Below are 14,550 nucleotides of genomic sequence, written 5' to 3' on the forward strand. Positions count from 1 at the left end.
GATGAGGTCAATAATCCAGTTATGGCATTCATAGCCAAAATGAATGTCATCTGAATGTTGTAGGGTTATATAGTGGTACAAAATGTAATATCATACAACGATAAATATAATAATATGCAATCATACAGAACTTTTATGATAATCAAATCAAATACATTAACTTGTCAAATAATTAATGATAAGAATAATAATTGGAGGATCTTATATACCGCTTTATCACAAGTTTGTAGGTCGTCTCAAAGTCGTTCACAAATTATTATTCCGTGGTTATAGGGTCTTTGCAACCAGCCAACATCTTTCTCAACTCACTGGGGAACATACAACATACAGCTGGTGTTGCCATTTCAGCATTCACAGCTAGCATTCTACAATTCTTGCACTACCCAACCACGTACTCATTTACAGCTGAGTAGACTGGAACAAGCGGAATAAAGTATCTTGCTCAAAGATACAACACAGTGCCGTGCCATGACTCGAACTCACAACCCTTCGGTCACGAGCCTGGCATCCTACCACTAGACTACCATGCCTCCTAAAAACAGGTACAAGAATTGCCCTAACATGAGTAATGAACAGAATCCAACAATATGATATTTATCATAACACAGTGTCAAACAAGATGAAAGATACAGAACCTTTTTTGAGAACAATTTTGTCATACTGAAGTATAAACTGATAGGAAAATATAATATTTATTATGATTTAAACAATCAGACTGAAGACAAAGGTAAGATATATATCGTTGCACAAAATGTATATAAAATAACATAACAATATTACAGCTCACTAAAAACGATAATGGTACACAACATCTGAAAACATATATCTATAATTATGATACACTGTTGAATTTTCGAATTTTCTGAACAGATTAATGATATCCTTTGAAAATGCTCCCGATTCTACGAAAACCAGGTGACAGAAGATGGTACGTTTATTTCCTGTACATACACATGTACACAGTGTGATGATTGACAATATAAGGCGCTTATGGAGTCAAACAGTACAAATATTTTACATCTCAATATTCTTTCACAATCACATAGCTGGAATCTCCATTGAGCTGCCATGTAGATAAGAAAATAATAACTGTAAGTACTTGTAAAACTTTCTCATGAATAGTTATATTGATAAATTATATAACAGGTGAAAACTGAATTCTTTATTTGTTGATTATAAAAAGGCAGAAAACTGATTCTTTGGTATCCATGAGGTTAAATTTCATTTCATTTTTTTACATAAATCTGTTACTGTCTTCGATGAAAAGACTGCTTTTATTTCAATTAAGATCCTTAGCTTATATTGCCATAGGATAATCTGTTGATCTAAGTACGCTTACCAAGTGTGATACTCTTATGTTCAAAATCACCAAAACTTTTACTGCTATACAGTGTTTAATTAGTTAAAGTATCATTTAGGGCAGTGATAGTGAATTAAATTCATTTGGAATTTTACAAGTTACATTTCATTGGCATTTTCTTTATACATTTATGTATTTCATACGTCATTAAGTCCATATAAGGTGTTTGAAATGGCCTTCCAAAACTTCAAATCAGCATACAAATTAACACGGATAACATTTTATAAAATACCGGGTATATAATATATACACGATCCATAATTGCGAGATAACAGAGAAAACACACTTGCACTTAACAACCTACTGAATGGTTTGGGGTGAAAAGACACCATGCCTTTGATTTATCGATAAAAAACCCATTCATTGAATCAAACCAGCATGTTGGGAAATCTCCACCAATTATTACAACCCCTACCTCAATGGTAGTACACAGAAATGGAATGTAGAATATCACAGCTAAAATATTTTGAGTTAAAAAGTTTCTCATATTAACAACATTTTCTAGTGTCAATCTGCATTTTAAGAAAAACACACATACCATTTATATTCTCGTATAATGCGCAGGTACTTTTTGGGTGAAAAAGAAAAAGAAAAAATATGAAGAAAAAAACAAAAAAAAACACTGAGATTTTTTATTGAAGACATGGCAAGCTGTACTGATAGCATCAACCCCTGAGGCAGGTCACTATGAAGGTAAACTAAATGAACACATTCTCCTAAGAAATTAATTATGTTTTAAAACATTTCCGAAAATCCCTGAACAATTTCCGATAAATGGTCCTGACTCAGGACTGGTTTTGGATTGTTCCTGTGTATAGTACACCTCCCTTTATTTCGGTATTATCATCTTCCCCTAAGAAAGGTGTGCACTATACACGAATACTTACAGTATAGTAAAATAGAACACATGTATGTGTATGTATAGAATTTGAGCGCATTTGTCTATAACGAAATCTTCACTTCATGGCACAGGTTTTTTTTGTATATGCTATTTACACATACATCCTAACCTCATTTCTCATTCAGATATATATATATATAGTTAATATACTTTCGATAAATAACATCAACTTGTGACAAACTTGAACTGAAAGCACAGTAAGGTACTCTGCAGTAGCATGAAAATGGTGGCTCTACTCTTACCTTTATCTCACTAAGTAAATATACTTTCCATTATACTGAATACATCAATGAAGTAACAAAAGTTGACTACAATTATTTTAAATATTCTTTTGAGTAGGTGTAGCTTAACAGTATGTGATATGTTTCCATAAATAGAAAAGAATAAAAAAGTGAAAGATTAAGTGATCTGTACAGATCCTGACATTTACTAACTGTTCATTACCCATTTTCTTCATTATCTCTCCAGTGACAGGAATTCCTTTATCGGGTATATTCAATGAATAAATGATATTGTATAAGACCACCTTAATGAGATAACACTAGGACCAATATACCCTGATTACTGTAAACATATTGATAACTTCAAGACTACACAAGTTAAATAACATAAAAGTTATACAGACAGTAACAGTAGACCTAATATATTATCTAAGCTCTGGTTCATAGCTCTCTATAATATACAGGTTCCTGTTTAGGCAGTAAAAATGTATTCACAATCTTTTCACCAAAATACATATAAAAATAGTAAAAAATATACTAATATTAATGATAAAACCTCCTTTAAACCTAAACAAACAAGCACATTTAGCATTTCCCTGTATTGCTTATCATCTTCAGCAACACCAATCTGGTAATCTCAGTGGGAGGATTTACGACATCTTCCTGGTCTGTTACTTTACTTCTAAAATAATGTAAATTGTAGCTTTGAACATTTTATCACATCTAAAACAACTCCTTCGAAACTGCAGTAAATAATTGGCACAATTCTGGAACATTTCTGGATTTACTATTTAATTGCTCATCAGTCCTGTGTAGACCAGTCCATAGAGTGAGGCGCAGCTGAACAGTCCTGTGTAAACCACTCCTTAGAGTGAGGCACAGCTAAACAGTCCTGTGTAGACCAGTCCATAGAGTGAGGCACAGCTGAACAGTCCTGTGTAAACCACTCCTTAGAGTTAGGCACAGCTTAACAGTCCTGTGTATACCACACCACAGAGTGAGGCACAGCTAAACAGTCCTGTGTAAACCACTCCTTAGAGTGAGTCACAGCTCAACTATCCCGTAAATACCACTCTTTAGAGCAAGTCACAGCTTAACTATCCCATAAATACCACTTTTTAGAGCAAGTCACAGCTTAACTATCCCATAAATACCACTCTTTAGAGCAAGTCACAGCTTAACTATCCCATAAATACCACTTTTTAGAGCGAGTCTTAGCTTAACTATCCCGTAAATTCCACTCTTTAGAGCGAGTCACAGCTTAACTATCCCGTGTTTACTATTCTTTAGAGCGAATCACAGCTTAACTATATTGTGTATACTATTCTTTAGAGCGAGTCACAGCTTAACTATCCTGTGTATACTATTCTTTAGAGCGTATCACAGCTTAACTATATCCTGTGTATACCACTCTTTAGAGCGAGTCACAGCTTAACTGTCTCGTGAATACAACTCTCTTTAGTGAGTCAAAACTTAACAGTCATGTAAATACCACTCCTTAGAGTGAGTCACAGCTAAAATATCATATGAATACCACTCTTTAGAGCGAGTCTCAGCATAACTATCCCGTAAATACCACTCTTTAGAGCGAGTCACAGCTTAACTGTCTCGTGAATACAACTCTCTTTAGTGAGTCCAAACTTAACAGTCATGTAAATACCACTCCTTAGAGTGAGTCACAGCTAAAATATCATATGAATACCACTCTTTAGAGCGAGTCACAGCTTAACTATCCCGTAAATACCACTCTTTAGAGCAAATTACAGCTTAACTATACCGTGTATACTAATTCTTAGAGCGAGTCACAGCTCAACTATCCTGTGAATATCACTCCTTTGAGCAAGTCACAGCTCAACTATCCCGTGAATACCACTCCTTAGAGCGAGTCTCAGCTTAACTATCCCGTAAATACCACTCTTTAGAGCGAATTACAGCTCAACTATCCCGTGAATACCACTCCTTAAAGCGAGTCACAGCTCAACTATCCCGTGAATACCACTCCTTAGAGTGAGTCACAGCTCAGCTATCCCGTGAATACCACTCCTTAGAGCGAGTCACAGCTCTTTCCCAATCTGTAAACACTTCTTTATATTCTGACCATCTTTTCGTGTCTGGTTTGAATATTTGCTCAGATTTTCGTATACTGCGTAATTCCTCCTTATCTTTCCAAACTCCTGAAATTGATAAACGTCATTCATGTAAACATACAAAAAAGAAATATCTTATATAAATCAATGAACTTCCAGTTACAATAAAAGGTATCAGACTATTTTAGCAAACAAATGTTCATTTCAAATTCTACTGTTTCCACATTTTTTTCTGAGCGATTAATTTGTGCAAATAGAAAAAGATACTTTAAAATTGTTTTACTGTCGAACTCTTTGGAAAGAAGGTGTATCTCAGAGCAAATATATAAACACTACCTTAAAATTGATTTTAAGAAACACAAGAAAAAAATATACAAAGATATATACTTCAGAAAATCGTCAATAATGTTGTCATTAATATGGAAAATACTTCAATGTTTTCTCTCATACTTTGCATTTGTGAATAATTTGCTATTTTATACCCTCGTAAAATAATGTATAACTATCAAATGTATCAATATTTATCACAAGGGAGAAAACTCAAACTCCCTTGTGACTGTACAAGTTATGCAGGTACTGGCTGGAAATTAATTAATTTATCCATATAAGGTATAAATACGTAAAATAATGAATTTCTGATGATACACACCTGCATGTAAGCCAGCTACAAAAGCAGCCCCAAGGCTGGTTATGTCTGCTCGTTGTTTGGATCGGTCAATCAATTGTCCAGTGAGGTCCGAAATCAGCTGCATCAAGAAATCGTTATTGCAAACCCCACCATCAGCTCTAGAAAACAAGACAGGAAACAAATATTACGGTCAGAAATGTCAGGATCATTACACATTACACAGTGATATTGATGAGATTGTGTTATATACAGGGGAACTTGTCTAATCCAACCCCTCTGTATTGTAATAGTCTGTTCAATACCGACATAATGCTGTGATCACATTTCTTCATGAAAACTACCATATAAAGTATGTACATTCCATGACTATTACATCGTGTTCCACAGGACACCATATTAGACAGTTGTCAGTGTGCATGGTCAGGTACATCACAAAAGTGAAAATGTTCAAATTAACAGACATCTAATCTAATGACATTTATTCCAAGGTTACATTCGCGTATCAGGGTTGAAACGGTTCAGGTAGTGCAGAAATATTCCACGTTTAACGAACGCACTTGGACCGAACTATAGGCAGAGCTAGAAAAAACACAGTTTCGGAGAATAGATAACAAAATATCAAGAATATTATATCCTTCTTTCACGCATCCACTAAATTAACATATTTTAAAATCTGCATCTGGTTTGACATTGTTTTAGTATGAAATATCGCAAACTAGCAAAAATCAGCATTTTGGTTTCGGTCAGGCACGTCTGGAGCCCTCAATCTACACGTGTCGAATATTCTTGAGGTCAGCCTCGGTTCAGATTTGCGCCTGTTGCTTTCTTTCTAGATTCAATCGTTTCAACTGGTTGAATCAGATACACGAAAGGGCCAACTGGTTGAATCAGATACACGAAAGGGCCAACTGGTTGAATCAGATACACGAAAGGGGCCCTAAAGTCTAATTAAAACTGAGTGAAACATAATCCCTCTCATTTATATTGAATGTCTAGCTACAACTGTTTTAATTGGTGGACATTGAACATTTAGGAGTTACTCACGTTTACCTTTACTATACACTAGGTCAAGGTAACAACTGGTAGATAAATCTAGTGCAATAAACAAAAGTGCAAAACAGGAACTATTGAAAATAAACATATGACCAATTCTTAGTGACCCGATAGATGTATAAAATGATATTAAAAGTAAAATTATAAATGGTTCATTTTCTAAAGGATTCCCATACCACTGCCAAAAACTGAATCTATGCACTGAAAATTGATTTTACCAGCACAACTATTGTTTTTATAAATCATTTCTGTAAAATTACAGTTACATCGAAATGGAAGTTAAGGGGAGGTAACTGTATATAGGAAAAAGCACAAGGCAGCAGGACACGAATCCTTAAATAGACAATTTTGTACACAGCTAAATAAACTTGTTTTTTATTGATGATGATATCACTGGCTGTAATATATTCTCGCCACTTGCTCCACTAAAAATCTTATTCTCTGTACACCAAAAACAAAACTCTGTTTATTAGAATTATAAATAACATAATGACATATGATTTTTATCCCAAAGACACTGTATGCTTACATTTTTTGACCCCTCAGCTGGGATTATGTTACAGAATCCTAGCTTTCGACTGAGATAACCCAATCTTGCTCAGTTACAGGTAAAAGATTTTATAAATATCTGAGGACTTACTGTACAGCGAGGCTTACCTGATAGTATTGGATAGTTCCACTTTGGACTCTTTAAGAATCGCCTCATACAGAATTTTGAATCTGAAGGCAATGGATTCTAGTAAAGCGCGTACAAGATGAGCTTTGGTGGTGGTCGGTTTTAACCCAAAGATAGAGGAGGCTGCCTTATCGTCGTTGATGGGGGCCTATATAAAAAATAAGTCTGATGAGCTACTTTTAACTGACAATGCTACATACATCTCTCAAACAGGGCAAAAATAATACCAAAATTTCACTATAGGTCAAAACAACAGCTGTGTGAAGTTTAAGTGGATAGTTTCATTGATTAGAAAAATATGATGTTTACTTAGGATCATATGAGAATAATATCTAGACATTTCCAATAAAATTTCAGCTCAAAGATTTGTCCGCCAATCCGACGTTATAGTGGCCATATTGTAAAGTGAATCGGGTAAAAACATATGTCTGGCACATCTACAATCCACAAGTTTGTTGTAGTATCCATTCAATTATCCTGAGAAATATGTGGGCAACTTCACATGTAATAGAATAGAACAATGAGAGTACATTGTATTAAGGAAGGGAGTAAAAATGACTGGTCTCAGCAGACAAAGGATAGAAGACTTAACAACAGAAGGAAAGAAAGAAGTAGAGGGTTCTTCAGTTAGCAATATCACAATAAAAAAAACTCAGCTGACACCATATTAGTATATAGATATAAACATTAGAGAATTGTATGGCTTTTTGTTTGGAAAAAATCCTGTGACTAGTAAACTAAAAACTCCTTCCCTGGTTATGTAAGACAAAAAAGTTATAAAAGTTAGAAATAAAGCAAATGTAAATGATAGTAAGTAAACTGTATATACAGTTTTAATACGTCCTGATTAGTTTATGTACTGCTACCATGTAACAATAGGCGTTACCTCACACAGGTAAATGTGTGTACCAGTGAAGATGTTATTGTTACCTGAAGTCCACTGAAAGCCGCGACCATACAGACTTGGCCTGAATCTGGAACAAAGATGTGGACATGTAAATGTACAACCTGTAAAACCAAAGGACTTGTATATAATACATATACTACATGTATCATACAAAACCACTTCTTAGATACAATGTCTTCAAATTAAATGGAGACTTAAAAACAATACAAAGTTAATCATATATAGCTAATATCATAATATTTCTTCATCATTAATATGCCTCAAACTGACTTTATCTCAGACTTAATTCTATTTTTAAATCTCAAAAGATTTTCAGCAGGTTTTCCAGATTCTTTCATTCAACTTACATCAAAATGTACTCGTTGTGCCTGATATTGAATCATATTACTACACAGGCAAAATTTCCTCATGTCAGTTTAGGTCAAATTCGAATTTTCCAGATCAAATTTACTTGAACAAAATGTGCCTGTGTAGATAATAATGAAACTAGGGCTGTTCCAGATAGGAATAAATGGGGAGAGCACTGCTTATAGGGCCTGTAACAGTTTCCTACAGTTGTTTCAAGGTCAAAATTGTGAAGGTTCTCTACACAAAATGGTGATTACTTCCTCAGTGTGAAGGATCCTATTACATTTCTATAAGATATTATAATTTACCTGGCACTGACTCAGCTATCCTTGATGTGTCGGCAACATCATCAAAAAAACCTGTTTATAATAAAAGGACAAATATTATGTATGATGCTATACCTGGTCTTGTCTAATAAACTCATACAGGCATACAAAACATGCATATATCACCCTGGTAAAATACTAGCCGCTTCCTACCAACTCTGCTAGGGAGATTTTCTCTTTAGCTCATTCAGTAGAGCGTAAGACTAGTAAGCCAGAGGTCCCGGGTTCGACTCCTGGCAGAGGCATTGAAAAAATAGTGACCTCTGTTACATATAGTTGGACAGACACACAGACAGACTCACTGACAGACAAATAGACATGCTAATACACGCATGTACTTAATATAAGAGGATTACTACACTGTATGTAGCTGTATCTTCAACTTCACCTTAGCAATGGAAGTGAACAACTGTGTGACAGGTATTTAAAAAAATATCTCAACAAAATGATGGCCACAGATACTTTTCTTTCAAATCATAATTTATTACATGAAATTATTTCGAACATACCAAAAACTTCATGAGAGTTAAAATTAAGATTACGTTGTCAATAAAATACTCATAGACTTGAATAGCACTGTCGATATTTACTTAAATAATTCTGTGAAACCATTATTTTCCCATAGCCTTGGCCCATTCTAAAACAATGTCAGTGTCTGTGACACACCTACCCATAGACTTGGACCATTCTAAAACAAAGTCGGTATCTGTGACATGATAACCTACCCCTAGACTAGGCCCATTCTATAACAATACCAGTATCTGTGACAATTAACTACCCATAGACTTTCTATAACAAGAGGCCTATGGGCTTTAACGGTCAGCTGAGTTATGTAAAAACTGATGTTTTTTCGATGTTGCCAAATGAAATAGAAATCATTTTGTAACAAAGGTAACTTGAACAACATGTAATGCAAAAGTAGTGTGAAAGATCTAGGTAGTATATGTACTATGTACAAATAGTGGTTCTGTCAGTCAGCTGAATTATGGTAAAGCACCTTAAGACCCTTCCATCTATGAAGAGTATTTGATTCTACCATATCTGGATCTTGAGTAGAAGATTTTTGAAATTTTAGTCACTTTGACCCTTTTCGGCCCCGCCCATCAGCCCCTGGGGGTCAGTCAGGGCTGATATGTGCATATTAAACTGCTATCCAATACTGATAATGCTAACCAAGTTTGAATTAATTCCAATGGAAATTAAACAAATGCTGGTCAAAAATGTCATTTCCCTATATAAACTATTGTAAAGTTTACCCCGCCCCAGGGGGAAACGTGAGACACCAGGGTCATGAAATTCACTCTTTTGGTAAAGCACCTCAAGACCCTTCTATCTATGAAGAGTATTTGATTCTACCATATCTGGATCTCGAGAAGAAGATTTTTGAAATTTTAGTCAATTTGACCCTTTTTGGCCCCGCCCCTAAGGCCCCTGAGGGCTGGGGACCATATAATTCACAAATTCACCATTTTTGTTGACCTTTGACCATGGAAGGATTCTGCAAAATTTCACTGTGACACACCTACCCATAGCCTTGGCCCATTCCATAACATTGCCAGTGTCTGTGACACACCTACCCATAGACATGGACCATTCTATAACAATGCTAGTTTCTGTAACACGATGACCTACCCATAGACTTGGCCCACTTTATAACAATGCCGGTGTTATTGATGGCACCCTCTGCTACAAACACCAGTTCATCCACACCTACCCATAGACTTGACCCACTCTATAACAATACCGGCGTCAGTGACACACCTACCCATATACTTGGCCCACTCTATAGCAATGCCGGTGTCATTGATGGCCCCCTCTGCTACAAACACCAGTTCATCCACACCTACCCATAGACTTTGCCCACTCTATAACAATAAGGGTGTATGTAACACACCTACCCATAGACATGGAACATTCTATAACAATGCTAGTTTCTGTAACACGATTACCTCCCCATAGACTTGGCCCAATCTATAACAATACCGGTGTCTGGGACACACCTACCCATAGCCTTGGCCCATTCCATAACATGGCCAGTGTCTGTGACACACATACCCATAGACTTGGCCACGGCAATGGGTAGGTTTGTCACAGACACCGGTATTGGTATAGAGTGGGCCAAGTCTGTGGGTAGGTGTGTCAAAGAAACTGGAATTGTTATAGAGTGGGCAAAGTCTATGGGTAGGTGTGGATGAACTGGTGTTTGTAGCAGAGGGTTCCATCAATGGCACCGGCATTGTTATAGAGTGTGCCAAGTCTATGGGTAGGTGTGGATGAACTGGTGTTTGTAGCAGAGGGGGCCATCAATGACACCGGCATTGTTATAGAGTGTGCCAAGTCTATGGGTAGGTGCGTCAAAGACGCTGGCATTGTTATAGAGTGTGCCAAGTCTATGGGTAGGGCATCGTGTCACAGACCCTGGTATTGTTATAGAGAGGGCCAAGTCTATGGGTCGGTCATCGTGTTACAGACGCTGGCATTGTTATAGAGTGGTCCAAGTCTATAACAATACCGGTGTCTGTCACACACCTACCCATTGCCGTGGCCAAGTCTATGGGTAGGGCATCGTGTCACAGACCCTGGGATTGTTATAGAGAGGGCCAAGTCTATGGGTGGGTGTGTCGCTGACACCGGCACTGTTATAGAGTGGGCTAAGTCTAGGGGTAGGTGTGTCATAGACACGGGCATTGTTATAGAGTGGTCCAAGTCTATGGGTAGGTTTGTTACATACACCGTTATTGTTATAGAGTGGGTCAAGTCTATGGGTAGGTTTTCATGTTACAAACACTGGCTTTGTTAGAAAATGGGTCAAGTCCTGGGCGATTGGTAGGTGTTTCACAGACACTGGAATTGTTATAGATTGGGCCAAGTCTATGGGCAGGTCATCGTGTTACAGACACTGGTATTGTTATAGAATGGGCCATGTCTATGGGCAGGTGTGTCACAGACACCGGTATTGTTATAGAGTGGTCCAAGTCTATAACAATACCGGTGTCAGTGACACACCTACCCATATACTTGGCCCACTCTATAATTATACCAGTGTCTGTGAACCACCTACCAATGGCCCAAGCCTTGACCCATTTTATAACAAAGCCAGTGTCTGCGACACACCTACCCATAGACATGGACTATTCTATAACAATGCTAGTTTCTGTAACACGATTACCTACCCATAGACTTGACCCACTCTATAACAATACCAGTGTCTTTAAAACACCTACCAATGGCCCAAGCCTTGACCCATTTTATAACAAAGCCAGTGATGGTAACATGATAACCTACTCATAGACTTGGCCCACTTTATAACAATGCCGGTGTTAGCGACACACCTACCCATAGACATGGCCCATTCTATAACAATACCAGTGTCAAGGACACACCTACCAATGGCCCAAGCCTTGACCCATTTTATAACAAAGCCAGGGTTTGTAACATGATAACCTGCCCATAGACTTGGCCCAATCTATAACAATACCGGTGTCAGTGACACACCTACCCATTGCCGTGGACCACTCTATAACAATGCCCGTGTCTATGACACACCTACCGATAGACTTGGCCCACTCTAAAACAATACCGGTGTCTGTGACACACCTACCCATAGACTTGGCCCACTCTATAACAATGCCGGTGTCATTGATGGCACCCTCTGCTACAAACACCAGTTCATCCTTTATCTTCCAGCCAATCTGAGGATACAGCCCTGAAAATATAATTTAGTTCACTGGTATTCAAAAACAAAATTGTTACCTGTTATATATTGAAATTTAAACCATTAGAAGACAAGGTCGATTCACTAAGTGGCACAAATATAACTATTTCAATGGTATCATATCTGTGATTTAGTATTGCTGTTTTTTGCGTGTGCGTGAACTTGATACATCAATACATTGACGACTTTGCTTGTTATCATTCTTTATTTAAATCAAGATTTTAAATTGTAAGATATCACCTAAAGACAAATAAAAACTTCCAGATTGATTTTCTGTTATTGTTACAAAGCAGGAAAGATTGAAATCTATGGAAGTTATTAATTAAATATCATCCATGTATATGTATAGTATACCAAATTTCTGATTTAATGTCATCAATTAGCTTAACCCTTTCACCACTAATACTGTAGACCATAATGAACTCATCCAAATCAATGAATGGTAGAGTCGACTCAAGTTAAATGGGGTGAAAGGGTTAAATAATGTTTGCAAAATACTGTAGGCTATCCAACCTGCTACAGAGGCGTGAGCTGAGCTGCCTGTGTTTACATCTACAAACGTTCCTGTTCCCATGGTGCACTTCATGTCTCCAACGTCAAAGCAGCACTCCCCAAACATGGCCGACATCTGGTCGGATATCTGCGTTTAGAATCATCAGCAAATAAAAGATAGTTCCATTATTACTAACAATCTTTAATCCTGACTACTAATTCTTTAAAGCTGTCAATTAAATATGAAGAAAATCACAAGCAATTTAAACCAGAAAACGCAAAATCAAGATAATTTTAAGTGATATTTCAGGCATAAAGAAAATACTTCTTTTTAACTATGAAAGGAATGTCTTGTAATTGAATTTTGCAAAAGTGTCAATCTTACCATAGCTGTGATGGGGATAGCCGCACCAAACAAGGAAGCATCTGTTTTCCCGAACAAGCCACTGCAGCAAAAACAGATTTCTTATTAATTCTATAGAAAGATGATGATATATCCACATCACAACACTTCCCCAAAAAAAGAAGCTATTCAGTGAAAACAGGAAAATTAAGGGAACAATCCGAATCAAACCTGGGAATAAATCTAGATACCATTTGACCCCATGGGATAATCATATGTAAAAATATAAGGAAACGAAAGAAGCATTTACTGAAGAAAGCAAAACTGTAAGCTACAAAGATTTTTACTGAATCATTGGATAGCATTTCAGGAAGGATTAATATATAAGGAAAACAAATAATTTTACAATTTTTACAAGGAAGAATCAGTTTTGCCGAACAATTAAGCCACTGCAACAAAAACAGATTTCTTAATAAGTCTATAGAAAGATGACAATGTATCAAAATTATAACACTTTACAATAAAAAACCACTAACCTATAAAAAAAAATGTTTAGAAAGACAAAAAAAAAGAATAAACAAGCAGGTTCAATTTGAGGGTACCCCATTGTATGCCCCGGCATCAACACATATACAACTTGTTAGTAGTCGACAGAGGTATTTACTTAAATTGGGTACTGAATCTTTGGCGAGGTTTTCTTGGCATTTCAGGAAGGATTAACTGACAAGAAAAGCAAGCAGTTCTATTCTGGAATTAGACCAATGTGCCGATAGTCACAAGTTTGATTTCAAGCAAGAACAAGTCACATTAAGTAAGTGAGATATTTTTGATAGGGTAATACCTTGTATCTCTGATCTCTGGTAACATGCTCATTGGAATGTGTAGAAGATTGCATACTATAGAACTCCACTCTACCTGCAAGTAAAAACATAAGTTACATTCGCGTATCCCGGTTGAAACGGTACAGGTGGCGCAGAAATATTCCATAATAAACGAACGCACTTGGACAATTCTATAAGCAGGGCTAAAAATGAACAGTTTGGGAGAATAAACAAGAGGCCCAAGAGGGCCTGTATCGCTCACCTGAATATTTAAGCAGTCATAGCAAAATATTCTCATTAAATATTATATTGCACTAAAAATATTTCCCTCGCAAACTTTGTTGGCTCCATCTGTTGAAACTACCAGCAAAATATTATTATAAGATTCTATGCTTTTTGATTCTTCTTCAGAAGTTGCCGACATATTTTTCCCTGTGATCTTGTAAGTAGATCAATGTCATTTTCCTTCTCAAATTGGTTAGCTCTATTCCAAAAAGCTACCAGCCAAATCTTATGAATCCATTCCTTTTAGTTCTCAAGAACAAATCCATTAAAATGTTGTTGACCTCTGTGACCTCTAAAGTAGGTTGAGGTCATTTTCATTTGCAAACTTTGGTGAGCTCTATCCCGGGAAGTCACCAGCCAAATATTATAATTTTATGCCTTTTAATT

The 14,550-nt window shown here is 36.6% G+C and overlaps 1 protein-coding gene across 2 annotated transcripts in view; it reads right to left on the reverse strand.

Moving 5' to 3' along the window:
* Positions 1 to 459: 459 nt before the first annotated feature.
* The window catches only part of LOC110462480 (putative glycerol kinase 5), a 25,278-nt gene continuing 11,187 nt past the window's right edge, over positions 460 to 14,550 (reverse strand). For both annotated transcript variants that reach the window (XM_021516442.1, XM_021516444.1), the window contains exons 10-18: positions 13,899 to 13,972; positions 13,100 to 13,160; positions 12,736 to 12,862; positions 12,109 to 12,213; positions 8,490 to 8,540; positions 7,857 to 7,900; positions 6,908 to 7,074; positions 5,219 to 5,355; positions 460 to 4,656 (exon numbers count right to left, since the gene is read on the reverse strand). In XM_021516442.1, coding sequence (XP_021372117.1) covers positions 4,502 to 4,656; positions 5,219 to 5,355; positions 6,908 to 7,074; positions 7,857 to 7,900; positions 8,490 to 8,540; positions 12,109 to 12,213; positions 12,736 to 12,862; positions 13,100 to 13,160; positions 13,899 to 13,972 — 921 coding nt within the window. In that variant the 3' untranslated portion in view covers positions 460 to 4,501. The remainder of the gene's footprint in view (positions 4,657 to 5,218; positions 5,356 to 6,907; positions 7,075 to 7,856; positions 7,901 to 8,489; positions 8,541 to 12,108; positions 12,214 to 12,735; positions 12,863 to 13,099; positions 13,161 to 13,898; positions 13,973 to 14,550) is intronic.

The sequence above is a fragment of the Mizuhopecten yessoensis genome, unplaced genomic scaffold (genome assembly GCF_002113885.1).
Source record: "Mizuhopecten yessoensis strain PY_sf001 unplaced genomic scaffold, ASM211388v2 scaffold10797, whole genome shotgun sequence".
Classification (NCBI taxonomy): domain Eukaryota; kingdom Metazoa; phylum Mollusca; class Bivalvia; order Pectinida; family Pectinidae; genus Mizuhopecten; species Mizuhopecten yessoensis.